Source organism: Onychostoma macrolepis, chromosome 12 (genome assembly GCF_012432095.1).
Source record: "Onychostoma macrolepis isolate SWU-2019 chromosome 12, ASM1243209v1, whole genome shotgun sequence".
NCBI classification, from domain to species: Eukaryota; Metazoa; Chordata; class Actinopteri; order Cypriniformes; family Cyprinidae; genus Onychostoma; species Onychostoma macrolepis.
In genome coordinates this window covers 16,934,619-16,962,001 of record NC_081166.1, presented here as the reverse complement: position 1 = coordinate 16,962,001, position 27,383 = coordinate 16,934,619, and the positions used below count along the sequence as shown (strand labels likewise).

The window sequence follows — 27,383 nt, the reverse complement described above, 5'->3', positions numbered from 1 at the left end:
ATGGGTATGTGTGTCTCAACCGAAGCACAGAAAACAACATCAACGCAAATGCAGTTATAAATGACAAACACAGATTCTAGATTTCTCAAACTGCATCAAACGCAGAGGGAATGCATACACTGAACTCAATGCAAATCTGCAATAATGGAATATCATCACATTTTTCCCCACATTTTTCAAACAATAAAGATGTTTCTGTTCCTGGTCTCCAATGGTCTTCTCATTAAAAATGTGCACAAATGATGCCATCTTTCATTTGTAGGTTGCATGTCATGCTTGCTTGTTGAGCCTCAATGATGCTCAAATTGTGATTCGTTTCTTCTGAAAGGTCTCATCTGGACTTCATTTATAAATAATTAGCTGTCAAGTCTTTCTGCTCACAAAACTGTCAAAACTTGTAATAGACAAACAAGGAATAGAGGAAGCTACTTATTGGCGAGCAAGTTTTTTTACCCACATATCGATTGCTTTGAGTTTAAAAGTGCATCACTGCAATAATTGGCCAATTTAAATCATGCCAAAAGATCTACAGTGATATTTCATACTTTTTCTATTACATAAAATTAACACATCTGGTTTCGTGTTGATTAAGAGGTATAGTTAAACGTATGGAATGGTTAAATAAGACAAAAAAAGTGCTTTGGATACACCAGTTTAGGAGAACACATAAATATAAAGTCTATAAAAAGGTCCATCTAGACAAGTCTCACTATTATGAAATGAAATATTCAAGAAAGTGGCACATATTGCTTGGGACCCAAATCAAGCATCCATGAAATACTGATAGCCACACTATCACTCTCAAATTTATTATATTTGTGAAAGGATTTGAAACTCCATTTGAGCAGCCAAGAGAGAAAAGCAGAGGAGGGAAAGGCAGGGGAAACTGAGAAAAGGGAGTTTCAGGGAACTGACATCTTGTCTCCTCATCCAGCTATGATGAAGTCATTGAGCCTTCCCAGCGTTCAGTGAGGTTCTGGCCCCAGTGAGCTCCAGCAGTCCTCTCTGTATGAATTAGTCATGAGTGCAGCTCCACAGCCGCCATAATGAGGATGAGTAGGAGATCAGTTCTGCTTTGTAACGAGCCCCATTCTAAAGGTTAAACATACACTCTCACACCTTCTCCCGTCCCTGGGTGTTAACCTAATAATCAACCATTCAGACATGAGCAAATACCACGGCAAAAAGTGACCTGCCATAACCCATGTCAAACTTCTGGAAATCTCTCAGTATGATTGATAATACAAGAAATAAAATTGGTATTGTAAGGTCGACCACTCAAAAAAATATTTAGGCCTACATTTAAGATCTATGTATTTAAATTGCATATTAAATGTCCATCCATTTGGACGTGTGATCTATGCATCCACGTGATGTATATTTCTCAGTCATATAAAAATGAAAAAGGCAAGAAACAGGTAAGATTTCTACACTCAAAATAATTACGGTATAGTTCATTATGAACTATTTCCATATTTCTGTTTTTATTTAAATTATATTTTCAGAATGCTTTTATTTAAACTGGCCACCTTCTTTAAAACTTAGAATCAGCATAACTCCATTTAAAACAATTAAAAGTATTCAGTTAAAAAAATATGAACATGGCTAAAATTGCTAGATGTGGAATAAGCAATATTTAATTAGTTAAAATGTATGAGATTGAAATGAATTGGATTTATGAATGATAAATATATAAACCTGGTTTAGTAGTTAGTACTACTACAAAATCTTGTCTGCTTCATTTTTGTATGACTGACAAAATGCACCACATTAAGCTTATTACAGTAGTTTATGGTAAAACTGTAATCCAAATGAATGGAAATTTTGATATGTAATTCAAATACATTACTCGAAAAGGAAGAGTTTACCCAAAAATTAAAATGTGCTGTTATTTCACTCACCCTCAGGTCATCCAAGATTACTTCATTTTGAGTCACAAAAGCAGAAAACAAAATTAGAACAAAATGAATACCCGTGGCTTCAGACAATATATTGAAGTCTTATGAAGTGAAACGATCAGTCTGTGAAAGAAACCAAACATTATTTACAACAGCAATACCTGTAACTGTCACCATTGTTGTTTACAAGAGAGAGGCAGGATGCATGTAAAACAACAATGGTGTCATTTCACGTGATTTACCACACAAACATCATCGTGCAACAGAAAGCATGAGCATCACAATCATTTGCCTGAGGTTGTGGATTACAGATAATAATATCCAGTTTCTTGCAGAGACCAATCATTTCACTTCATATGACCTCAGTATATTTTCAGGAACTGTGGGTATTCATTTTGTGTTTCGTGTAAGTGCTTTTTTGGCTTTCAAAGTAAAGGAACCCATTGACTTGCTTTTTATGAAACACCAGGCACTATGGATTCAGCTAAAATCCTCTTGTTGTTCTACTGAAGAAAAAGGCACAAAACCTCTGGATGGCCTGAGGGTGAGTAAATTACTAGCAATTTTTTATTATTGGATGAACTATTCATTTAAATTTAGGCCTAAACATTTTTCTGAGTGTAAGGGGCTGAATGAAAACAAGAAACTTCAGAACAGCTGGATACTTTTCCTATCTATAGAAGATGTCTCGTAAGACACAACCAAGAAAAACGAGCAATGATCCATTCATCACAAGTGCCATCCCTGCCAGATTTCAATCAAATGGAGTGGCACAATAGCCAGCGGGCAATTTTTAATGTCGACATGCAAAGTACTTTGCAATTAATAACAGCCCGGCGATGATCTGACTGCAATGAGAATCATTATCTTACTAACCGTCATCGTGATTCTCATTATAATCATAATCACCGGCTTCACCATCCTGATCATCATTACACTATAATCAGTGTAATATCCTTCAAAATACATATGCAAGGTTCAGCTTTGCGCACTGCGCCGTGCTCATGCATGCAGCATCTGTCATTTTCCTTTTTAAGTCAAGCAAGATTCAGTTTAAATGAGACTATTTTAAATGGGCAGGCGACTGGAGGCTGTGATACTGATATTAGAGACTTCACTACATCTTCTCTGGGGAGAGACGATGACATGAATTATGGAGATGTCCACTTTTCTACAGATTTATACTAATTCAATAGTCACTTATGTGTGCATATTCAATGCTATCACTAGAGAAGTCATTTAGCATGAACTTACATAATACCAATGCTCAGTTACCTTAGAGCATTCACGTTAGAAGACACGAGTACAAGCACATCATTTGGTTGTGTTCTTAACCTAATCATTAGCTATAGGAAATATTCAGAATGGAAATAAAAGGGAGAGGGAAAAAAACAAGAGTTATCAAATCTCATTAGTTCATAAAAACAAGAACTTTGTGGAGTTCGGAGGCACTGGGCTCAGCTGGTTTTGCTGATCAAAGGGAATAACTCATTTAAAAAAAAAAAAAAAACTGAATTCTGACTGAGGAGTTCAGTGCTTGTATATGTGCACTTCAGAAAGCTAAGAGCAAACCCAGAGCACTGGAACAGGAAAAAGTACAGCAACACCAGGGAAAGCCTTGCAAAGGAAGCTATTCTTGCCCCTTTTTGAGTACTGAGGCAAAAACACTATTACTTTGTAGAGGGCATCAGAGTGTGTAACATGGGCCAGTCTACACTTGGGGCCTGTGCCAGGATGATCTTAACAAAATGTAACAGTTCTAAATAAATAAAATGAAATTTACAGCTGGGTTAATACATGCATATGTATAATCTGTTCAAATAGTTTATATATTTTACAGACGTTTATATATTTTACAGATGCTGTCACATCCCACAACCTAATAATCTCCAGAGATAACCTGACACGATGAAATGATGGATTTAAAGGCGTCATAAAGGATTGTGAAGATACAGTCTATTATCTATTTTGTGATTTACTTCTTTATGTATTTATTCATGTTCGATCTCCATTTATCAAAGTATTCAGCTATTAATTTGTTAGAACACTCATGTTTGTTTCAATTTCACCAACAAAAATAAAAGTACTTAGTTGAAAAAAGGCAGATACCAAAATAAACTTGTAGCCAATCAGCAGTAAGGGGTGTGTCTACTCATGATCCAGACTCCGGAGGAGAGAGCGCTCAGTGCACATGGCGAACATTAGCCGAGCGACGACAGAAAGATAAAGATGGCGGATAAAAAAACAAGAGGAAAACGTCTGCGGTACAAAAGGCGGCTTACACCGTGTGTACACCAGACGTCGAGCCGCGCCGTGCCGCAACAGCTAAAGTCTGTCTACACAGGACGCGACCATTGAAAATCATTTGAAATTTGTGTCAATACGTCATAAATAGAACGTGGCAGCAGTTTACTGTCTGGGATTTGTCGTGTCCCATCCAGTGTAGACAGCATCACTGATTATAATGAGTTCTATAGTATTTTGTCACACCGCACCGCACGCGTCTGGTGTAGACACGGTGTTACGATAAGGCAAGAAGTAGGACACCGTGTAAATATTGGATCAGCTTTCCAGCGCTGGAGAGAACTCAAGGAGCGGGAAGGCCTGGTCAGACGCCGAGGTTGCTTTGTTTCTTCTCTATAGGTGCGTAACATTGGTTTTGCTTTGTTTCACAGAACTAATTGTTGCGTACGTATGTGTGGGGCGGAGTTATCAAAATAGGGGGGTGTTTGTTTTGGTGATTTCAAATATCAACATTGGCTACCAGAAATCACTTAACCCACCTTTAAGGTCTAATTCTCACTATTAACAAACCATTAACTATGACTTTTGGCTAAATAAACTCCTAATTTGCTGCTTATTAATAGTTAGTAAGTTGTTATGTTTAGGTATTGGGTAGAATTAGGGATGTAGAATATGATCATGCAGAATGTGTGTTTTATGCAAGTACTAATAAACAGCTAATATGTTAATAATAGGCATGCTAATAAACAACGAGTTAATAGTGGGAATTGATCCCCATACTAAAGTGTTACCAAAAAACAATATTAATAAATATATAATAACAATATGAATGATATTAATAATATGACTACTTATCCTGTTGATATACTGACAGACAGTGACTAAAGAGAGGGGGGGCACCACAGGGAACTGTTTGGTAAAAGATACCTACTAGATTCAATGAAATTGACCCAAATATAAGAGCAGCATCTGCACACACCGCCCCACAACCTCCTATATCGCATATGCCAAGATGAACAAGCTCAGAGTAAATAATTTCACTTTTTTGTTTTACATGTGATTTTAATTTACTAATGCATTTATTTTCAAATGTTGCATATAAAAACAAATGGGAATATATAATAGTTTGGTCTATGCATTCTGGCTGGCAATAGAGTGGGGACGGCCCCTCGAGAGAACCCTGCAGCATCGACCCTGTCTATATGTATGAAGCAGTGCACACGTTTCGTCACCACCTCTGATGTCTTTGAAGAAAGGAGATATGAGGGAAGGGTAAGGAGAAAAGAACAAGGAGATGAAAAGAGAGAAAGGTGTATCCTTTAACTGCATGACCATGATGAGAGCTGCGATTGCTGCCTGCCACCATATAAAATCCCTTATTAAGACACTATCACCGCAGCAACACTGATTTACAGCGGACATTTACAAAGGCAGAGCAGCACCATTAACACTTGAGAATGAAACCACAGATCACACATACAGTACATCAAATGGAAACAACCGTACACAGAATACAGGCCATTTCTGTGAGATATCACCAAGAACGTCTGCACTGAAAAAAAGGAAAACAGCAGAACGACACAGCCCCTGTAAATCCACATTATAAAAGTCATTACATCCGCTTTTTTAATAACCCTTTCCGGCGAAATTGTATAAGCTTGAATGAGTTGTTTTAGGCAGCTGTTATATTTTTTCATTATGTGACATGAAACTGAGGAGGTAGAATTCTTCACAGCAAAACAAAGCTCTGGTAATATTAGTGAAGATCAATTACATTCTTTCTATGGAATCCAACAGCAGTCTGATTTATTTTATAGAGGGTAATTTCGAAGCACAGACGAGAGGCAGAAACACAAAAGTGGGAAACGGAGGAGCTGCAATTTTGGACGGTGGTGGTAATGTGCCATAATCTGCTGCCAGGAGATGCCTGATGCAGGACTCCAGACTAAAAAATTGCCTCTGGAGCCACTGAATCATAAAATGAAACATTCAGGAGCCAGATGACTTTTTTTGTTGCTGAATTATAGAATCACTCAATATAGATCGGAAAGTACTGACATCCATGCATTGACATTTAGTTATGTCAATGAATCTTGAGGATCTATTGCAGTGGATTTACATGGAGGTGCATCACACTCTGTACTTTTCCACTTTTGGCATTGTTAAAAGACCAGTTAGCATGTGGAATGGCTGCAGAAGTATATTTACAAAAAATATAGATAGCTTGTTAATTTGTTCCCTTTCAATCAACAAGCACTGCCGTGGGCTGCGACAAAGAGACTTTGATTAACCTAAATCAACGACTAAATAACTAAGGATAGCATGATATAATGTCTAATAATTATATATAGCAATTCAAAATTTTAGTTGTAAAGATATTAGGTATATTTTATTGGTTTGGGGTAAGATTTTTTTAATTATCAGAAGTGAGAGAGTTTTTTTTATTTATCAAAAAATCACTTATTCTAAAATTACATGCGACAATGAATACTGGAGTAATACTTATCTATTAATATAATATCTATTTTTACTGTATTTTCTATCTTTTTTAGTCTATAATAAATAATATGATATAATATAATATAAATGTGTGTGTAGAGAGAGAGAGAGAGAGAGAGAGAGACAGAGATGCTTACAGTGCGCGTGTATGTACAGAGTGTATATGTACGCCGTCAAATAGCAAGGGTTAATAGGTTAACCTTGGCCCCTTGGTGCACTCCCCAACTTTCAACCTCCTTTTTCGCTGTGCTATTCCATTAAAAAAAAACCTAACTGCAAAACCTAATTCTTGATCAATGGCTGACTGAACATCAAAAAAAATCATGACAAGCTCTTTAAAATGACACAGGTTTGCTACATATAGCCACTAGTGGACATCTCTCTGCAAGATGAGATGAATGCAAGTATATTCCAATACATATAAACATGAGATCAGTTCTCACGTGGGAAGCACAATGTCTGGAGTCATTAATCATATCAGGAAATGAGAAGACCTGATATACAGGGTTAAATCTAAAATAATGGAAAGCATTATCCATCAGTCATGCCTTGAAAAAAAACAATGGATCCGTTTCTATAGGGATCCATTTCAAGGCCAGATTCAAGGGAACACTCAAAGAAAATCGAAAAACGCTGTCAAAACCAATTCACTCAGCAAAATCAACTAATACCTGGGGGCACTATTGCTACTTAGTAGGGTCTCTTGGTAATCTATACTGTTACAGAAAGTGCATGGGTCACTATCACATGAAAACAGCAAAATTACAAAAGGTGTCATATCGTCATATCACCCATTTAAACTATATGTCAACATGCTGGGGGTTCAACCCAAATGCTGGGTTAGGACTGTTAAGATTCAATTTGGATTGATAATCGTTCATAATCAGTAACCTAACAATGCTGGGTTTGGAATGCTGACATGTAAAAGCAAGCAGTTCTATGTGCACCAATACCACTTCACATATCCATGTTCTAGTTTTGGTGTTGTACTATATAATTATCTATTAACTTAAATACTGAGGCCCCCTGGTTGAGAACCGCTGGACTTGACTTAAGTCAGCTAACTTTCTGTACAATCCAGCTGACAGAGCAATACATACTGTGAGGAAAAGGGTGGTAAAGAGAAGATTAAAAAATTTCTGGAGTGCATGGTAGATTAAATTCTGATTAAAAGAACTACCTGATATACATGATAGGCGTTGGCAGCCCGACCTTGAAGGAACACAGAGGGGATCCACACGTTGACAAGGGCACGTTGTGTTCTTAGAGAGACAAGGAAGAAGAAAACAAATTGGGAAAGTCTAATTAGAGAACCTCAACAGAAGAGTCATTTAGCAATAGATTAGTGTAGCTATGATCACTTTATCTGCCCAGGGGTATGAAAAAACACTCCTTTGACAAACTGAGGAGGGTGGGGGGATGACAAATATTGACACCATGAACCATTACTGGAAAAAAAAGTAGAATTTTACTTAACACACAAGTTTAACATTGTATGCAGCATTCAGCTTCCCTATTTTTAGCACAGTCAGATCGGAGGCATTGCTTTATGGAATTCCATACCATCGATTTGATTCTCAAAAGAGGCTTGCGTGTACACCACCTCCAACATAAATACATACAAATATAAAAAGAACAGCGAGTAGGAGGCCACTTACGTCTCGAAGTCAGATAGGCTGGGATCGTCAGAGGTCTGGCTCAGGTCCCCTGGCACCTGTCCAAAAGCAGAGCGCATGAGGCCATGGTGAGCTTTTCCTTTTGCATCCAGCTGAGTTTGCTGATTAACACTGAACTTTTGCATAAACTTCCAAAACAGCTACTGTATATTCTGTTGCTTACTTTCCTTTCTGCTAAAGGCATGCCAGTCCAGTGATATTTACTGGGGGGAAAAAATGAATTTGGACCCAAATAAAACTTGAGAACTGTCATTTGCCTTCATAATATAACATGTTTCTGAATTAAACAAGATATTTTATTATTTAAAAAGTAGGACAGTACTTGATTTTATGCATCAGGAAATAACTGAATTGTCAAAAGTAATATACATTATATTCATATTATAATAATATATATTATATAAATAAATTATAATAATATTATAATAATAAACATTTTCAACTTCATAATAGATTGGTTTAATTGGTGCATCTCAACAAAACAGATATAAATATAATAAATTTTTCCTGCATTATAAGCAATGCATACAGTCTTAGGCAAGCAGTAAAAAAAATAAATAAATAAAATAAATATTTGTATTCAGCAAGATACATTACAATGATCAAAAGTGACAGTAAAAATGTGTTGTATTTACTAATTTCAAAGAAACGCTGTTTTGAACTTCCTATTCATCAAAGAATGCTGGAAAAATTTATAAAGGTTTCCACAAAAATATTAGGTAGCACAACAGTTTTCAACATTAATAATAATAAGAAATGTTAATTGAGCATCAGATCAGCATATTATTATGAATTCAGAAGGATCATGTGGCACTAATGACTGCAGTATTGACTGCTGAAAATTCACAGGAATAAATTATTTTTAAATATAATTAGAAAATTGATTTCAAATTGTAATAATATTTCACAATATTAGACTATCTATTGTATTTTTGATCAAATATGTGCAGCCTTGATGAACATAAAAGACCTTTTTCAAGAACATTAAACGTTTTTACTTATCAACATCAAATTTTACATAACTTGTATGTATAGTATATACAACTTTAATAAAACCACTTGCCCTAAACAAATTTTTTAAAACATAAAAACACAAAGGCATTTCAGTGTACTGTAATGCTGATGGAAAATTACTTCACTACTTAGATAATCTATATAAAGCTCTGCACATTTACCCCTCATTCCTGAAAACACAAGAGCTCTAATCCTATTTGAGTGTGCATCTTATCTTGTGGTGAAAGTGTGGTAATGTCATTTACAGGGGTCAAAGGCTACTGCATCTTGGCAGGCAGTGGCATCAGAGAGGAATGGACATATGAGCCATGGAGGCTAGATAAACCATCCACCGTATACAGTTCAGCACAGTTACAGAAGGCCATGGTTCAAAGCCACTGCTGTCAGATGTATCAAAAAATAATCAGTGGTCAACAGATAAGCAGTGAACAGGAAAGAGCACACAGTGGCCGAGTGTGCCACTAGAGACAGACTGGTCAAATTAAATGGACACTTCACCCAAAAATAAAAATAGCTCCCTTTCCCTTGTGGAAGGGAAAAAACAAATTTTAATTGATATTCAATGAATGTTTTCCTCTCAAATCTCATTAAAATAGAAATCTAATTGGGGAAAAAAATGTCTTTTCTTTTTCATTTACCTGTTTCAGTGTTATGTTATTTGCTTTTTTTAGGTTAATGCCATATTTGTTTGAGTATAAAAAAATGCTTGAATGCTACAGAAAGTACTTGCAATAACAAGACACAGACACTGATATGGAACTGGAAAAGAAGTATAAAGAAATATAAAAAGACTGAAGAGTAAATCACTCTTTAGATGCTCCCTGCATTAAGCATGAAGGACACCTGATACCCTATCGAGGAGTGCTTAACAGCATCTCCACTATTGCTGTTTAGAGTTTGATAATAGAGCTCTTAGCTTAGCCGATTTAAAATATTATTTTTGCATTAACTGCTTTTTATTGTAACCAATAAAATTAGTGTTTTTATTGTTATAATTGCCTCCCATGAGACTTTACTTATAACTACAAACTGACTTTGTTTTAGACACATGAACCTTATTTTAAATATAATGTAATTAGTGGTGTCAAAATTAGCGCGTTAACGCAGACGATTAATTTTTTCAGTTTAACGTGTTAAAAATATTTAACGCAGGGGCAGAGCTAGGGTTGGCCACCCCACTCACAACTGCTGTTTCTGTCACTTTTTCTCTTGACAAGAAGTGCATTCATTCAGTCGCAGAACGTCTTTACGACCACATCAAACCGGAGACATTTCAGACACGTGCTCCACTTCAGCGGCAGGTGCGAGTCAAACGAGTGTCCGGAAACGGTACTGTGCTCGCAGCGCCAGCGCGCGCTGTATCCTGTATCATTTCATATCAAAGCATGAAATAAACTACGTACATGCAATGTCGTGATCAGCTAAGTCATGATGTTACTAAAAAGGCAATTAAAGCTGCCTTAAAACGGTGTGTGCATGTAATATATTTTATATGAGTAACATTTTAGAACATGTCTATGAAATGGTTTTCAAAACTGTCCTGGAGCAGCCCAGCACTGTCTTCCTCATCTAACACACCCGATTCAACTCGTCAGCTCGTTAATAGAGACTTTATGATCTGAAGTGTGTCAGAAAATGTAAAAAGAGTTGAGAGAAAGTATGATGCATGTCAGATCCACGTCACATTCAGCAGCAGCAGCTCTTAAAGAAATAACAGCCAAAATAACCTAATAACCAGCTGCTGTGATGTCTATTAATCAAATGACAAAGAAAAAAAAAAAAAAAAAAAGAGGAAAAAGCTTTAAGCTTTTATAGCTTTAAGAATTCATCTATATTTAATTTAGTATTTGATAACTTCAATTTCAATTTCTGTATATTTCTGCTGAAGGGCACAGGTAAATATGATAATTATTATAATGGGTTTATAAGATTGTTTTAAGTTCACTTAAATTAGAAGTTATTTTTTTAAAAGTCTAATAAATGTTAAAATTGATATCTCTCAATTATACTGTAATGCTGAATGGCTATAGTCAATAGGTAAATATTGGGGGGGGGGCAATTTTATAGAGAAATCAGTATTGGTATCAGTGATACTGGCCTTCAGTCATTAAAAAAAGATGCAATTAAACAAATATTTAAAAAATATACTGTCTTTATGTTGTTTGTACATTCATTTGAAGATTGAATGTGAAATTATTGCAATATAAAAGTACATTTAAAAATGTTAATGTTAGGTGGGATTAATCGCGATTAATTTCAGAAAAATGTGCGATTAATTAGTTAATTTTTAATCGATTGACAGCACTAAATGTAATATAATATAAAACAGTGAAGCTATTTTTTGTCCTACAAAATTAATAACAGCATATAGATTTGGAATGACCTGAGTGTGAGGGGTAGGGTTGGCAATACTGAATAACAGATTTTAATCAATCTTTAATTTAAAGAACCAATATTGATTCTCAAATCTTAATCTAAAATTTAATCTATGCCGTTTCCTGTTGATGCTCGAACTAAATTTCACTAAACATTATTCATAGCTTGCCTGCCATCCAATAATCACAATAAGCTTTTGATATGAAACAAGGTCTGAGCTTTCAAATTCTGTTAGTTTCATCAAACAATAAATGTAGTTTTGATGCTCTTTAATGTAGCGTGACTGATTGATGTAGCCGTCTCAGTTCAAGCAGCACCTGAACAGATCATCTCTTCCACTTCGCTATTAGTTATAGCAAGAAACAGAAACTAATAAACATCAGAAAGTATGTTGAAAAAACTGTTGCAATGCTGTACATGTTGCACAACGGTTTCATATTTCAAACCGCAGAAAGACATCAATAAAAAAAACTTGTAAACAATATGTCAAGTAAAATTATATTTACCTCAGGAAAGCTATTCAATGGCTACAGCACATTAGCTAGAAAAAAGTTATAGGTTATTAAGTTATTGACGTATAAGAATTTTAGACATGCAAATTTTAAAATACAAAAAATTATATATTTTGTATTTGTTCAAACATTAAGAAAGTTGTGTACACAAATTCATATTAAAATTTTAAATTAAGTGATTTTAATGTTTTTTCATCTGGATGAATCGGCCGTAGCCTTAAAGAATGTCATGTGGTGCGACCATGATTTATATTAAAATTAATTAATTTCCTTAACATGCTTAACATTTTTTTTTTAGGTGTTCTCAGTAATTAAAGTGTTTAAAAACAAAGTATTTGCATTTCCTTTGAGTTTTTGTAAATAATGATCTCATATTTTTGTTCTGTAATTTCAGAGTTGCCTTCTTCATTGTAGTTAGCAGACTTATTTTTACTGTAAATTGTATAAAACTGATAAAAAATATTTTAAATTACCATTCACTTACTACTACTATACTAGCATACTATAGAAGTGATTCATATTTCAGCCACAGAAATTTGATAATTTATATTTAATTTAATACAGTTATTGCTATTATTGGTCGCACCACATGATGAGTGGTCACTTCAAATTACACAAAGACCTTACATCATTAAAAATCTATTTAAAGAAACGTGTGAAAAGTTCAGCATATGGCATTAACTGCAGTCATTTTTTTTTCAACTGACCCTGCGCCGGGAGTTTGATTAACAGGAAATCTGAGCAATCATAATGCCAAATCTGCCATTTTTATTCGACAAACAAACCAGACAGGAGAGTAGATTAAGGTTGGTGGAATTGAACTTGAAAAATAGTGTGTATTGACATCTTTTCAGTTGAAACAAGATACCTTCAGTTTGTGCTATAACTAGTAAGAGATGATCGGTTCACATGCCGCTTCAACTGAGGTGCTACAGCGATCTGTCACGACACATTAAAGAGCCACAAAACAGTATTTGTTGTTTGAATTTCAAAAAAGATGACAAAATTTGAACTCTGAGACTTTGTTTAATACCGAAAGTAACCTGTTCTGTCGTGTATGTCAGTGTGTTGTCAGTGTCTTCTTTGCTCCGTGATGTATTTTTCACTGCATGAGAACATGATATGTGGCATAAAAGCACCATGGTTTGTCAGATAGTTTGTCGGACGTAGCAACAGTAACTAAGGGCGGGATTTTGCAAAGGGTCAATTTAGAGTAGCGGAAGGTTGCTGGCTCAGGTTCTGAAATGAAATCATAAACATCTTTCTTACAGCAGAAAATTACATCTGGAGTTTGTGCTTGACTGCAGGGTCATGCTGCCTATGGCGAGCGTTTATTTTACTTTTCTTGGCAGTGGAATCTGGTAAAATAGATTAAAATAGTTAATAAATATATAATAAATTACTAATAAATGCATAATTACCAAACTAAAATTAGATGCTCTAAATTATTATTTTTTGCATTTTTGTCTCATATTGTACAAAGATTAAACATAAACCACCCAAAATGGTCCAAATTGCATAAAGATCTATTCCAAATGATATTAAAATAAAGTATTTTGTGTATATAAACCATTAATTGAATATAAAAGCACAAAAATGGCGAATCTGGGACATAGTGGGTACGGAAAGTATTCAGACCCCCTTAAATTTTTCACTCTTTGTTATATTGCAGCCATTTGCTAAAATCATTTAAGTTCATTTTTTTTCCTCATGAATGTACACACAGAACCCCATATTGACAGAAAAACACAGAATTGTTGACATTTTTGCAGATTTATTAAAAAAGAAAAACTGAAATATCACATGGTCCTAAGTATTCAGACCCTTTGCTGTGACACTCATACATTTAACTCAGGTGCTGTCCATTTCTTCTGATCATCCTTGAGATGGTTCTACACCTTCATTTGAGTCCAGCTGTGTTTGATTATACTGATTGGACTTGATTAGGAAAGCCACACACCTGTCTATATAAGACCTTACAGCTCACAGTGCATGTCAGAGCAAATGAGAATCATGAGGTCAAAGGAACTGCCTGAAGAGCTCAGAGACAGAATTGTGGCAAGGCACAGATCTGGCCAAGGTTACAAAAAAAATTCTGCTGCACTTAAGGTTCCTAAGAGCACAGTGGCCTCCATAATCCTTAAGTGGAAGACATTTGGGACGACCAGAACCCTTCCTAGAGCTGGCCGTCCGGCCAAACTGAGCTATCGGGGGAAAAGAGCCTTGGTGAGAGAGGTAAAGAAGAACCCAAAGATCACTGTGGCTGAGCTCCAGAGATGCAGTCGGGAGATGGGAGAAAGTTGTACAAAGTCAACCATCACTGCAGCCCTCCACCAGTCGGGGCTTTATGGCAGAGTGGCCCGACGGAAGCCTCTCCTCAGTGCAAGACACTAAAAAAAACACCTGAAGGACTCCAAGATAGTGAGAAATAAGATTCTCTGGTCTGATGAGACCAAGATAGAACTTTTTGGCCTCAATTCTAAGCGGTATGTGTGGAGAAAACCAGGCACTGCTCATCACCTGTCCAATACAGTCCCAACAGTGAAGCATGGTGGTGGCAGCATCATGCTGTGGGGGTGTTTTTCAGCTGCAGTGGCAGGACGACTGGTTGCAATCGAGGGAAAGATGAATGCAGCCAAGTACAGGGATATCCTGGACGAAAACCTTCTCCAGAGTGCTCAGGACCTCAGACTGGGCCGAAGGTTTACCTTCCAACAAGACAATGACCCTAAGCACACAGCTAAAATAACGAAGGAGTGGCTTCACAACAACTCTGTGACTGTTCTTGAATGGCCCAGCCACAGCCCTGACTTAAACCCCATTGAGCATCTCTGGAGAGACCTAAAAATGGCTGTCCACCAACGCTACCATCCAACCTGACAGAACTGGAGAAGATCTGCAAGGAGGAATGGCAGAGGATCCCCAAATCCAGGTGTGAAAAACTTGTTGCATCTTTCCCAAAAAGACTCATGGCTGTATTAGATCAAAAGGGTGCTTCTACTAAATACTGAGCAAAGGGTCTGAATACTTAGGACCATGTGATATTTCAGTTTTTCTTTTTTAATAAATCTTCAAAAATGTCAACAATTCTGTGTTTTTCTGTCAATATGGGGTGCTGTGTGTACATTAATGAGGAAAAAATTAACTTAAATGATTTTAGCAAATGGCTGCAATATAACAGAGTGAAAAATTTAAGGGGGTCTGAATACTTTCCGTACCCACTGTATATCTATAATGGAAAACACTCTGCAGTGGTCGCACCACATGATATTTTCAAATTCAGTCAAAATTTACAAGCACAGAATTAGCCACCTAAACAAAACAAGCTAGCTTCCCATGAAAGGTCACTATGAAATTTATAATAAAAATAAATGCTTGTAGAAATAACTTAATATTCATTGTTTTTTTGAAGGTCATACCAATGTGGTAACTACATACCAGCCATTAAAAAGGTTATTTTTTTCAAAATTTGAAAGAGAGTTACAAACCTGCTTGATGCTTCGATGGGTCCTTGGCAAATTGTTATATGATGCAACGTCTCATTTTTGAATGGATTTTAACATAAAAGTACCAAAATGGTAGTTTCTTTATGGTCGTACCACATGATATTTCATAAAATGGAGATCATCGGACAAAGTTTGTTTGAATATTATGATGGAAATATAAATACAAATGCTTTGCAATTTTATACAGGATTACAAAACGCTTTGGAAATCATGTCAAATAGTGCAGAAAATTAATCTGAATAAATTTAGGGTAATTTCAAAGATATTTCCAAAACAACAGTTATTGCCAGACGGTCGTACCACATGATGTTTTGACACTTTGAATAACAGAAAAATTACAAATAACTAATGTTTTTTGAAAAGTTAAAGTTGGTGCATATGTGGGGGAGAAGTACTTCTTATATATGACATCTTTTTTAAGCATTTAAACCAATTTTTAACTGAAAAAATGCAATCGGATAGAAAATTTAGGCATCACGTCATTGACCCAGGTATACTTTAGTATGGGGACCGATTCTCACTATTAACTAGTTGCTTATTAGCATGTACTATTAACATATTGGCTGTTTATTAGTACTAATAAAGCAAATATTCAGCATGACCATATTCTACATTCCTAAATATCTAAACTTAACAACTACCTTACTAATTATTAATAAGCAGCAAATTAGGAGTTTGAGGCAAAAGTCATAGTTAATGCTTTGTTAATAGTGAGAATTGGACCTTAAAATAAAGTGTTTTGATAAATATATTCACTACTTTACATATTGTTTATATGTTTAATCAACCTGTTAGCAATATCTTCATTACTGTATGTTTGAAAAAAAAAGTTATGACAGACACCGTTACATTTTGCATATTTTGTCTGCAATTTAAAAGTTTGAATAAAACTTTGTGATTGTTGATACGGTATATAAAAATAAATAGCAGTTGAATTGCATAGTTTGGAGTCTGTTGTTAATTTTAAACTTTATTATTAATGTACCAAAGCTTGTGAATCAGAATCTGAATTCAATAGAATTTTAAATTTGGCTTGAGTTTTAAAAAAAAAGAGTGAAAACTCCTTTTAAAAGATTAGTTCACCTAAAAATTGATCATCATTTTGTCAACTTGAAGTCATTCCAAAACCACAAAAAATGTCAAATGTCAAAATAGCTCTTATTTAAAAAGAAAAAAGTATCTATAGAATGCCCTTATTTATCTAGCTAGGTAATTGTGTGCATTTGGGTCATGGAAAGGAAATGGTGTATTGGCACAGACAGACAGTTAATGATAGACGTGGGGGCAGACCTATGGAAGCAGACAGCGATCTGCCCAGAGTGCCTGGACTGCAGAGATAGAGAAAAAAAGAACAACCACTCAATGAGGGTACGGTTTCACAAACCCACAGAGAGGAGTGTGTGTGTGCTTGCATCTGCTTACCGGCCCGCGCAGGTCGATGAGTTCCTGTCTCATCTGTCCGATCAGGTTGTCTTTGGCCATGAGGGAGCGGTACAGCCTCTCGTTAAACTCTATCAGCTCTCCGTGCATCTCAGCCACCTAAAAACACACACATTGACAAACTCGCATCAAACTCCCAGCCAAATAGGCTGTTTAAAAGGCACTAGTCACTATCGTGAAGCAGGTTGTAGTATGTGACATTTCTTAAAGGCATGTGAATATGAGTTAGCTTGGTTTTGACTCTCAGGTGTGGAAGTGTTCAGGCGGTGAGCGTTAACTGCTCGTTACAGCGAGTCCCACACCTGCCCGGCGACTCGTCAGCTGTCACTTAGAGTAAGTGACACAGACATGGAGGCAGGCTCCAGTCTGCTATTCAGAACTTGCATTCATTTGTTTATGGAAATCATATGTCAGGGTATATTTGGGTTAGCGGCGTTTTGCCTGACAGACGCATCATGTCACTTTTTGACATGTTTGTCCTGGTTGCAAGGCCGCACCTGGCCAGAAAAACAGGCATGAATGAGTAAAAAAAATAAATAAATAAATGAGTCATGTAAAATCCTGAACTTGAAAGTGAATGCGAAAGACCATAAGACTGCAAATTCAAATGCATTTTTGGAAAAGGATGGACACAAAAGAGAATGTCAAATATAAAGTGTATTTTGTGCATTAGGATTCTCTATTTACATATGCTAATGCAAACAAAATTAAATTAACCTAAATTAAAGTCTTGATAGCTTGAACTAAACTTGTACAGTGCATCCTAACCAGATGCAACATGGTAAGTCTCATGTAAATGGGATTTTTTTATTTTTTAGTACTGACATTTTGCCAATAGCTTGGTTTCTATTCTGAATCTCACTGGTCCAAAATCCTGCTCCATATAACTTTGTTTTTGACTTTTGTTAGAGTGAAAAGACAAATTGTTGCATTAATGCTGCCTTAAAGTGCACCAAGGAATGTATTTCAGAGTTAGACATTTATTATAACGACATGTTGTGCATTCAAGTCAAAAATTTAAAAAAGGAGTGCAGATGTTTCTACATTTACTTTTTATAACATTTTTATTGCTTTGCAATATAAAACTATGTAAAAATTACATAGAATTTTTATATTTTACACATTTTATATCATTTCAATTTCTGTCTTATTTATGCATGCATCTCTTACACAAAAATTTATTTTGGATCATTTTTATTGCTTACAATTTATATCATTTTAATTTCTAGTACTTATTTATGCATAGTACCAAACAAAAACATTAATTTTGCATGTTTTATATTTTAAATTTATTTTAATTTCTCTCTTATTTATGCATAGTACCAAACAAAAACATTTTGCATATATTTTTTTATTTATTTTTATAGCACTTTAATTTCTCTCTCTTATGCATGGTATCTTACAAAATACTTATTTTGCGTATTTCACATTTTACATGTATTTAATGTCGTTTTCATCTTGCAATAACATTTACTCTGCATGAAGCAAACCATAAAAGTGAGTGATTAACTTTACATTGGTAGTCAACTGTCTAAATTCTGAGCAGAATCACTTCCCACTAAAAATACATCACATTGCACCTGATGTACACAAAAAAAAAAAAAAAAAAAACGAATTAAAACTTCCTACCAAAAATTGAATTTCAAACAGTGCTGAACGAGTGGGTGGCAGTCTCAAAGAATCTCACAAAGCAGTCTGAACTACAGAAATAGCTTCAAAACTTTTGTAATTGATTGTCAGACACGGTCCTCTATCTGGCTACTTCACTGCCTAATGTAATGCTTTATATAGCACCTAGCTGTTTCACAGCATAAAATCCATTTCTCCAAGTCTTTTTTAGTAGCTTGTGTGACAACTTCAAAAATAGTGACCCTTTCAACATGTTAAAAGAGTGTGAAGCTTCAAAACACATATTTTACAAGAGAACTATGAACATCTCTTGTCAAGAAGGCCACTGCAGGTACTGGAACACAAGCACGTACAACAATCAAGCAAGCTCAAACATACACTACACCATGACAAAAGAGTGATTATCCATCAAGTTGGATACAAAAAGGGGAAATTATGGCAGTTCTGCCATTGTTACACACCCAGATCGATATACACACACATTGATTACATCCACGGTTTCAGGTTTCATTCATCTCGCCATGGCTCCGCATGGCACACTGCTCGTAGTATTCTCATTCATCACATTTATTTATCTGCGGCCCAGCTTTCGAACAGGGCATTAAAAAATGGAAATTAATTTTAAGCGTCAAGGAACCCAATTAATTCTCTGCTAGGAAGCGAGCTAATCAGTTTGTTGTTCAGTAAGCAATAAGCTGGCTGCGTCCTTCCAGGTCGCTGGGTGAATTTTCCGACCTGCGCTGCCGGGTGTTAGCGCTTTGGATTTATCTAAACAGGCGACAGGTTCATGCACTTCAGACAACGCATCAAACCTCATTACTGGGCCTTAGCAGGAATCTGAGTGTGTGACTGTATCTGTATTCACTCATTGTAATTACGGGCCGCCCTAGTGCTCCAGCACAGATATCAAGAACACTGTATTCCACAATTATCCCTAGTCATTATTTCCATGATGGAAAGAAAAACAATTGTGCAAAACACAAACACCACACAAGCATAGCATCGCTGAAATAAGTCAAAGCCGAGGTGAAACCGAATAAATGTCAAGAAGGATGAAAAGCACGTGCGTGTTTTCATAACACGCTCATAAGCAATAAGCAGAAGTAGATGGGAGCATATTAATGAGAGGAGACTTAGAGGAGTTGATTTTTCATTTTTAAGATGCACAACGAGAGAGATGGATATATTTTAAGACTGATGTGTTTGCCAGATGCTTTCGCCTTTGAATAAAATAAACTTCAACTGATTAATACTGCCTCTAAATGGATTTAAACCACCAACAAAACAAAATGAAAAGGAAAGGTTCTGATTCCTTTTAACATAGTTGCTTTATGGTTCCATTAAGGATTCTTTTATAGGCACCATAAATGCAATATAGGATCGCATTTAAGGCCTGTTAAAAATGCATAGAATTTATTAAAAATATATGATTCAAATAATAAATAATACAGATAATTTATTAGATGTTTTTAATAATAAATAGTTATTAATTAAATAAAGTACTTAAACCAATAAAAATGTTGCAACTGGGTTAGGTTCATAAAACTGAAAAGAATATTTGTTTGGTCATTCACTTAAAGGGATAGTTCACCCAAAAATGAAAATTACTCCATAATTTACTCACCCTCAAGCCATCCTAGGTGTATATGACTTTCTTCTTTCAGATGAATCCAATTGGAGTTATATTTAAAAACATCCTGGCTCTTCCAAGCTTTATAATGCCATTGAATGGATGTTATTTTTCAATAGTCCAAAAGAAGTCCAATAAAGCACATCCCATCCATAATAAAAAAAAGTGCCTCACACGGATCCAGGGGGGTGAATAAAGGCCTCCTGTAGGGAATTAATGTGTTTTTGTAAGAAAAATATCCATATTTAAAACTTCATAAACACTAATCTCTAACCTTCGCTAACTGCCGCATATAGAATATATAGAATGCTGTTTCAGTCGATAACGTAGGACGTCAGCGTAGCATTAGCTCCAGTGAGAATATGCTAGTCTCGCGAGAACCAACGTTTTTTTACTTCTAATTCGTGACCAGTGTTTTGTTTTGCTCTCTCCTCTGTACTTCCGCGTTCATCACTTCTAACCGGAGCTTACGCTACGACGACATCCTACGTCATCTGCCGGAACGGCATTCTATTGTGAAAGCATATACGACAGTTAGAGAAAGTTAGAGATTAATGTTTATAAAGTTTTAAATATAGATATTTTTCTTACAAATACACATCAATTCGCTACAGGAGACCTTTATTCACCCCCCGGAGCCGTGTGAGGCACTATGGATGGATGCGCTTTATTGGACTTCTTTTGGACTATTGAAATATAACACCCATTCACCACCATTATAAAGCTTGGAAGAGCCAGGACATTTTAAAATAAATTATGGGGTAATTTTCTATCCCTATGCCTATAAAACTATCTCTTTAAAATAACCTCAGAAGATTTGTATTTATGTCTGAATAAGAAACCGGTTCTTGGTTCCTGATCCTAACTACCAAATTAAACAAGATGGCTGTGTCTGAACACTGAAAAACTCACAGGCAGTATAAAATGGTACAGTAGGAAGGCAGCAAACCCAAATCCAATCTTTGTATCACATCCTGTCTATTATTAAGATGCCTGGGCTGATTTTGAAGGCAGCAAAGATGTATTTATATTCCACAATCCTGTGCATGTGGCTGAGGGAAAGAATAAAAAAGGCATTTGAAGGAATGGATGAAAGCAGAAAACTTATTTATAAAGGTACTCTTTTTTAAAATTATGACTCCATTTCTACTGAGAGAGAAAAAAAAAAAAAACATTAAATATTCACTTGGCTATCTCCAAAGCTCATACTTGAATTTGCTTTAGATCATTAGACATGAAGGTGCTCTGGAAGCCTTCTGAAACCAGAGGGAACCTTCATACATAGTCATTGACTAACAGCAGTGAGACAGCAAGGCTTCTTTCAGTTTCAAACACAGCCAATGATTCAGTGCTTTGCGTGTGGGGGGTTTCCAGCCATCCAATGGGCCTTTGAGGTTACGTTGGACCCAAAAAACCCAAAAAAATCCGACAACGGCAGGTTATATTACAGGTCTCTGGTCTTCTGAGGTAAAGCTGTTGCTAGCATTTTGGAGCAGTGCTACTTTCAGAAGCAGGTGCTGCTGACAGCTCGTCTGCATGGCTGTCAGTGAGCGGGAACGAGTGCTGAGCCAGGTGTCCTGAATGAAAAAGACTTGGTCAAAGCAGTAGGGGGGATGGGGGAGCGTGGCCCGCTGCAGCTCTAATGCCCGTAATTGGATGTGAAACAAGTTTGAGAAGTGAGCTTAGAAGACAGGCTTAGCAAACACAAACAGACTTGAAGTGTCAGAGGAAGAGCGAGGGACTGGGGCGGGTGTAGAGACAGAGGAGGGGGGATAAGTGTGACAGTGAATGTGCTGCTATCACTTTCTTCCCCAGGCAAACACTCGCTGACAGAGGGAGAGTTTGGCCTGGCAAAGAAGATCCAAACTGATGGGTAAAAATGCAGCAGGGATAAAAAAAGAATGGAAAAACCAATAGTACACCGCCAGAATAGAAGTAAGGAGAATTTGAGCTTTAAAATGAAAGAGAATTATCATTATCATTATCATCAATTGATACTGGAGTTCATTACACAAAGTACATCAAACCAAGTAAATTAACATCACATCCAACTCTAAATGACTATAACACGATTAGAAACCCCACTGAATAGACTGCATCTTGCTTTTCACTATATTAGCAGTCATACTTCATTTATACAGCTTAAATGCTCTAATTACTATATATATATATTTTTTTTTTTCAATGTCACTGTATGAGGGTTCCTACACATTTTCCATTTCAAAATTCCATACTTTTCCAGACTCAAATTTCCAAACCTCTCAGTAGATTTTCAAACCATATTTAACATAAATGGTTCATAGAGCATTATTTTCACTTTTATGTTTGGTATACAGTACAGTCATCTGTAAATATTTTTATTTACTCAGGTTTTTTTCAAATTGATTTTCTCGAAGTGACAACACACAGAGTTACGGAGCCCCTAAAGGGACATTTGCAAAAAATAAAAAATGAAGACTTTCGCGTGTGCACGAGAAACATTACGCATGAGAACGAGAAACTATTGCGTGCGCACGAGAAACTATTGCGTGTGCACGAGAAACTATTGCGTGTGCACGAGAAACTATTGCGTGCTCACAAGAAACTTTCGTTACAGTGTGTTACAGTTTCCAGTTGAGTCTCTTCTGCCATTTTACAAAGAAGAAAACAAGAGCAAGCATGCGCATGAATTAGCCTAATTGAGATCTATTTTGGCCTTCAATAAGAAAACATTGTTTCTGTTCTTGCATTCGACACAAATAAAGGACACAGATAAATCATCACTGAGGGCTTTTATAAAGACAGGATAACGAGGGAACTAAGGAGACACACCTGGAATCAAATTAACAATCAGACTGGGGAGAAACTGGGTCACAGGCAACACAAACCACAACAAAACAGTCCAGGGGCGTGACACCTTGAGGCTAATTAATACGGTCCAAAGAATATAGTGAGAAGAAACCCAAAATGCTTATAACCGGCATTTTGCATAATGAAAAAGTGCACCTTGAATTCATTCAGTCGTATTTGACAATCACTAAAGAATCACTAAACACTTGCCATGAAACCTCAGTTCTTGTACGTTACATTTATTTTCATTAAATTCTTAATTTTCTATTATAAAAAAAAACTAAATAGGGGCAAAAGTCTGGAAACACAAATATTTTTCCATACTCTGCTTTCTCTTTTCCATACTTTTCTAGACCTGGAAAATTCCGCTTATACTACGGTTGCCACACCTCAAGACATCGATCAGATGATATGTTTCAAGGCATTCGTCCAGTATTTCTACTTAAATCGCTATTGTGAGTAGGATTATTTCTTCCGCATCTCATCCAACGCCTCCGTTGCTAATTCCAAAACATAATTTTAAACCTGTATGTGCGGTCTGTGAGGGAGAGAGAGCGGGAGAGATAGAGTATGTGCTTTCCGTGCATAATAAAGCGTAATTTTATGGCAAAAACATGGACATGATCTGTTGTTTTTATCATATTGTTTACTATATTTATTTATTTGGCCAGTGTCGTTGTGAGTTTTGGTTATTTTGCTATTGTAAGACCTTTGAAATAACAGAAATCATTTGGCGAAGTAATGCGGTCAAGAGCGGCCTGGAACTATTCGCTGTGCGTTTCCCTGAAAATAATTGCACACCTTCAGGGATCTCAAACTGCCGGCCCGCGGGCCATTTACGGCCCCCCCTCCCCCTCCCTCCGGCCCGCAACTGACATCAAAAATTAAACGCAATCCGGCCCGCAAAAATATTATTATTTTAAAATGATTATTATTATTATTATTATTATTTGTAGTTGTTTTATAGCAATTTAATATGTACTAGAAACAAAAACACGGTTAAAAAAAATTTAAATTAAAATAGTGATAGCTTAAAAAACCCGCGCTTACCGGCAGACTTGATAAGACGTTAGCTGGTTTCTGAGGTGTAGCAGTTTATTTCTTGTTTGACTGTGAACGAAAATATGTCTAATTCCAAACCGAAAAGGAAGGTTGATGATGAACACAGACTGTTTCAAGAAAGATGGACACTGCAGTATTTTTTTGTGGAGTTTAATGGAAACGCCACCTGTCTGATATGCAAAGAAAAAGTTGCGGTTCTGAAAGAATACAATCTCAAGCGTCATTACTCGACTAAACACGGAGACCAATACGAGAAGTACCAGGAAGACGAGAGAAAAAAACGAGCCACACAGTTGCAGAGAGAGCTAACGTCCCAGCAAAGCCTTTTCCACAGAGCCAAAAAGGATGCTGATGCTGCCGTCGAAGCGAGTTATGTGGTGAGTGAGATGATCGCTAAAGCAGGAAAGCCATTCACTGAAGGGCAGTTTATGAAGGACTGCATGTTGAAGGTCGCTGATATTCTATGTCCAGAAAAGAAGAACATGTTCAACAATCTCTCTCTATCGGCCAATACAGTGGCAGAGCGGATTACCGAGTTATCCAGTGACATTTATGATCAGCTACGTGGGAAAGCTAGAGTTTTCACTGCATACTCTGTGGCGCTTGACGAAAGTACAGACAAAACTGACACTGCTCAGCTAGCTATTTTCATCAGAGGTATTAATGACCAGTTTGAGGTGACGGAAGAATTGCTGAGTTTGTGTCCAATGCACGGCCGTACGACAGCCAAAGATATATTTCAGCAGCTGTGCGACGCGATTGAACGTGCTGGTTTGCCGTGGAGCAGACTAGTAGGCATTACCACCGATGGCGCCCCATCTATGACAGGTAAAAAAAATGGACTGGTAGCGCTGGTACAAAGAAAGTTGGAAGAGGAAAATGCAGATCCAGCAGTTGTTCTGCACTGCATTATACACCAGCAGGCACTGTGCAGCAAATGCTTAAAATATGAACACATCATGTCTGTTGTCCTAAGATGCATCAATTACATCAGGTCAAGAAGTTTACAGCACCGCCAGTTTCGAGCCTTTTTAGAAGAAATTGAGGCAACATATGGTGATGTACTTTACTTTACTGAGGTGCGCTGGCTCAGCAGGGGAAATGTCTTGAAGAGATTTTTTGAGTTAAGAACAGAGGTGAAGAGATTTATGGAAGATGGCAGAATGGATGTTCCTGAATTTGATGATCCTAAATGGGTCATGGACCTTGCATTCCTAGTGGACATTACACAAGAGCTGAACATCCTTAACCTGAAGCTCCAGAGCCCTGGTCAGCTCATCACAGCAGTGTATGAAAGTGTGAAAGCCTTCTCCACAAAATTGAGATTGTGGAAAACTCAGCTTTCTGCAAAAAATCTCAGTCATTTCACAACATGCAGATCTCTCGTGGAGGAGGGCATAGCATTCAATGGTGATGAATATGCCTCTGCTGTTGAAAACCTACTTCAGGAATTTGATCAGCGTTTTGCTGACTTCAAGGCACACCGTGACACTTTCCAGCTGTTTGCAGACCCCTTCTCAGTTGATGTGGAGAGTGTCCCAAATTTGTTGCAAATGGAACTTATTGACTTGCAGTGCAACAGTGAGCTAAAAACTAAATTCAGAGAGGCACAAGGAAATGCAGACAAGACTGCACAGTTTCTGAGAGAATTACCTCCATGCTTCCCAGAGCTTTCCAAAGTGTTCAGTCGGTTAATGTGCCTTTTTGGAAGCACATACCTGTGAGAGAAACTTTTCTCAACTATGAACTTCAATAAATGCAAGTTCAGGTCCAGGCTCAGTGATGCTCATCTTGAAGCTCTACTCAGGGTTTCAACTGTGAACTCCATCAGGGCAAACGTGGCTCAGTTGTGTGAGCAGAAGCGCTGCCAAGTGTCTGGCAAGAAATAGAATAGTTTGTAGTATTCAGAGATCGCAGTTGTTCAGTGTAAGGTTCAGCACAGTTTTGAAAAGTTACTTAAGTTAAAATAAAGTAGGTAACTGTTAAAAATGTAAAATTTGACACTTTTGTTTATATTTTTGTTAAGCATGACAAAAATATGTTAGTAATGTAATTTAAAAGAAATGTGAGCTAATATCTTAGCAATTAAAGTAAATTTCCAGAACTTTTGTGCTTCAATGTTAAAACGGCCCTCCTATGAGATGTCAGTCACAGCAATGGCCCCCAGCCAATTTGAGTTTGAGACCCCTGGAACGTTCGGCAGCCAATCAGATTCAAGCATTCAACGGTCCCGTAGTATAAACGTATATATACACTACATAAATGCATACATAGATATAAACATATAGCTTAGGGATGCACCGATCCGATATTCGGTATCGGTATCGGCTCCAACACTGGCATTTTCCGCCGGATCTGGTATCCAAATCCAATATTGTGCATATACTATTCTGTGTTATTATTAAGCCCCACAAGGCACAAAAACATTATAAAGCACCATAAAGTTTTTGTGCACTATATTTCAAGTGCTCTGAAGCGGTTCCATAGTTCAATGTGAGGTACAGATGAGTATTTAAATCGTTAAATTCGAGTTCATGTGAACTCTTCGCTGTGGCTGTCTGTCATCCTCCATTCAGCATTCAAACTGCATGTCACGTTCGGTTACTACAGTCAAAACGATGAAACTCTCTTCAAGAGCTTTGTGCTTTGAACTTTATGCTGCGCGCTGTGACCCCGAAGTCCGTGTTGCGTCAAGTGTATCATTCTGTGCACAGGATGCGCATAAACGCTTTTTGTCGCTCTGTATTGGAGCCATACCCTTTCGTATTATAATACTTTTGTGCAATGAAAGAATTTTAATAGTCATTCTTGTTCTGTCCTATCTAGCATATGTTGCTGCCTTAATTACTGCACTATACATTCAAAAATATATTTTTTAACTTTATATATATTTTATATATAAATATATTTAGGCTACTTGTTTTTCATGAATGCATTTTACAACAATACAAAGAGCAATTTACATTTACATTTAGTCATTTTGCAGACGCTTTTATCCAAAGCGACTTACAATTTGGGGAACACATGAAGCGATTCATCTTGAAGAGGCAATCCGACAAAGGAAGTGC

General features: G+C 36.6%; 1 protein-coding gene across 3 annotated transcripts in view; it reads right to left on the bottom strand.

Moving 5' to 3' along the window:
- Nucleotides 1–27,383, bottom strand: part of snx29 (sorting nexin 29) — a 152,465-nt gene that overhangs the window by 52,452 nt on the left and 72,630 nt on the right. For 2 of the 3 annotated variants that reach the window (XM_058792899.1, XM_058792901.1), the window contains exons 16-20: nucleotides 17,148–17,264; nucleotides 17,016–17,053; nucleotides 8,481–8,520; nucleotides 8,300–8,355; nucleotides 7,822–7,903 (exon numbers count right to left, since the gene is read on the bottom strand). In XM_058792899.1, the coding sequence (XP_058648882.1) occupies nucleotides 7,822–7,903; nucleotides 8,300–8,355; nucleotides 8,481–8,520; nucleotides 17,016–17,053; nucleotides 17,148–17,264 (333 nt within the window). The remainder of the gene's footprint in view (nucleotides 1–7,821; nucleotides 7,904–8,299; nucleotides 8,356–8,480; nucleotides 8,521–17,015; nucleotides 17,054–17,147; nucleotides 17,265–27,383) is intronic. The other variant, XM_058792900.1, reaches the window with a different exon arrangement.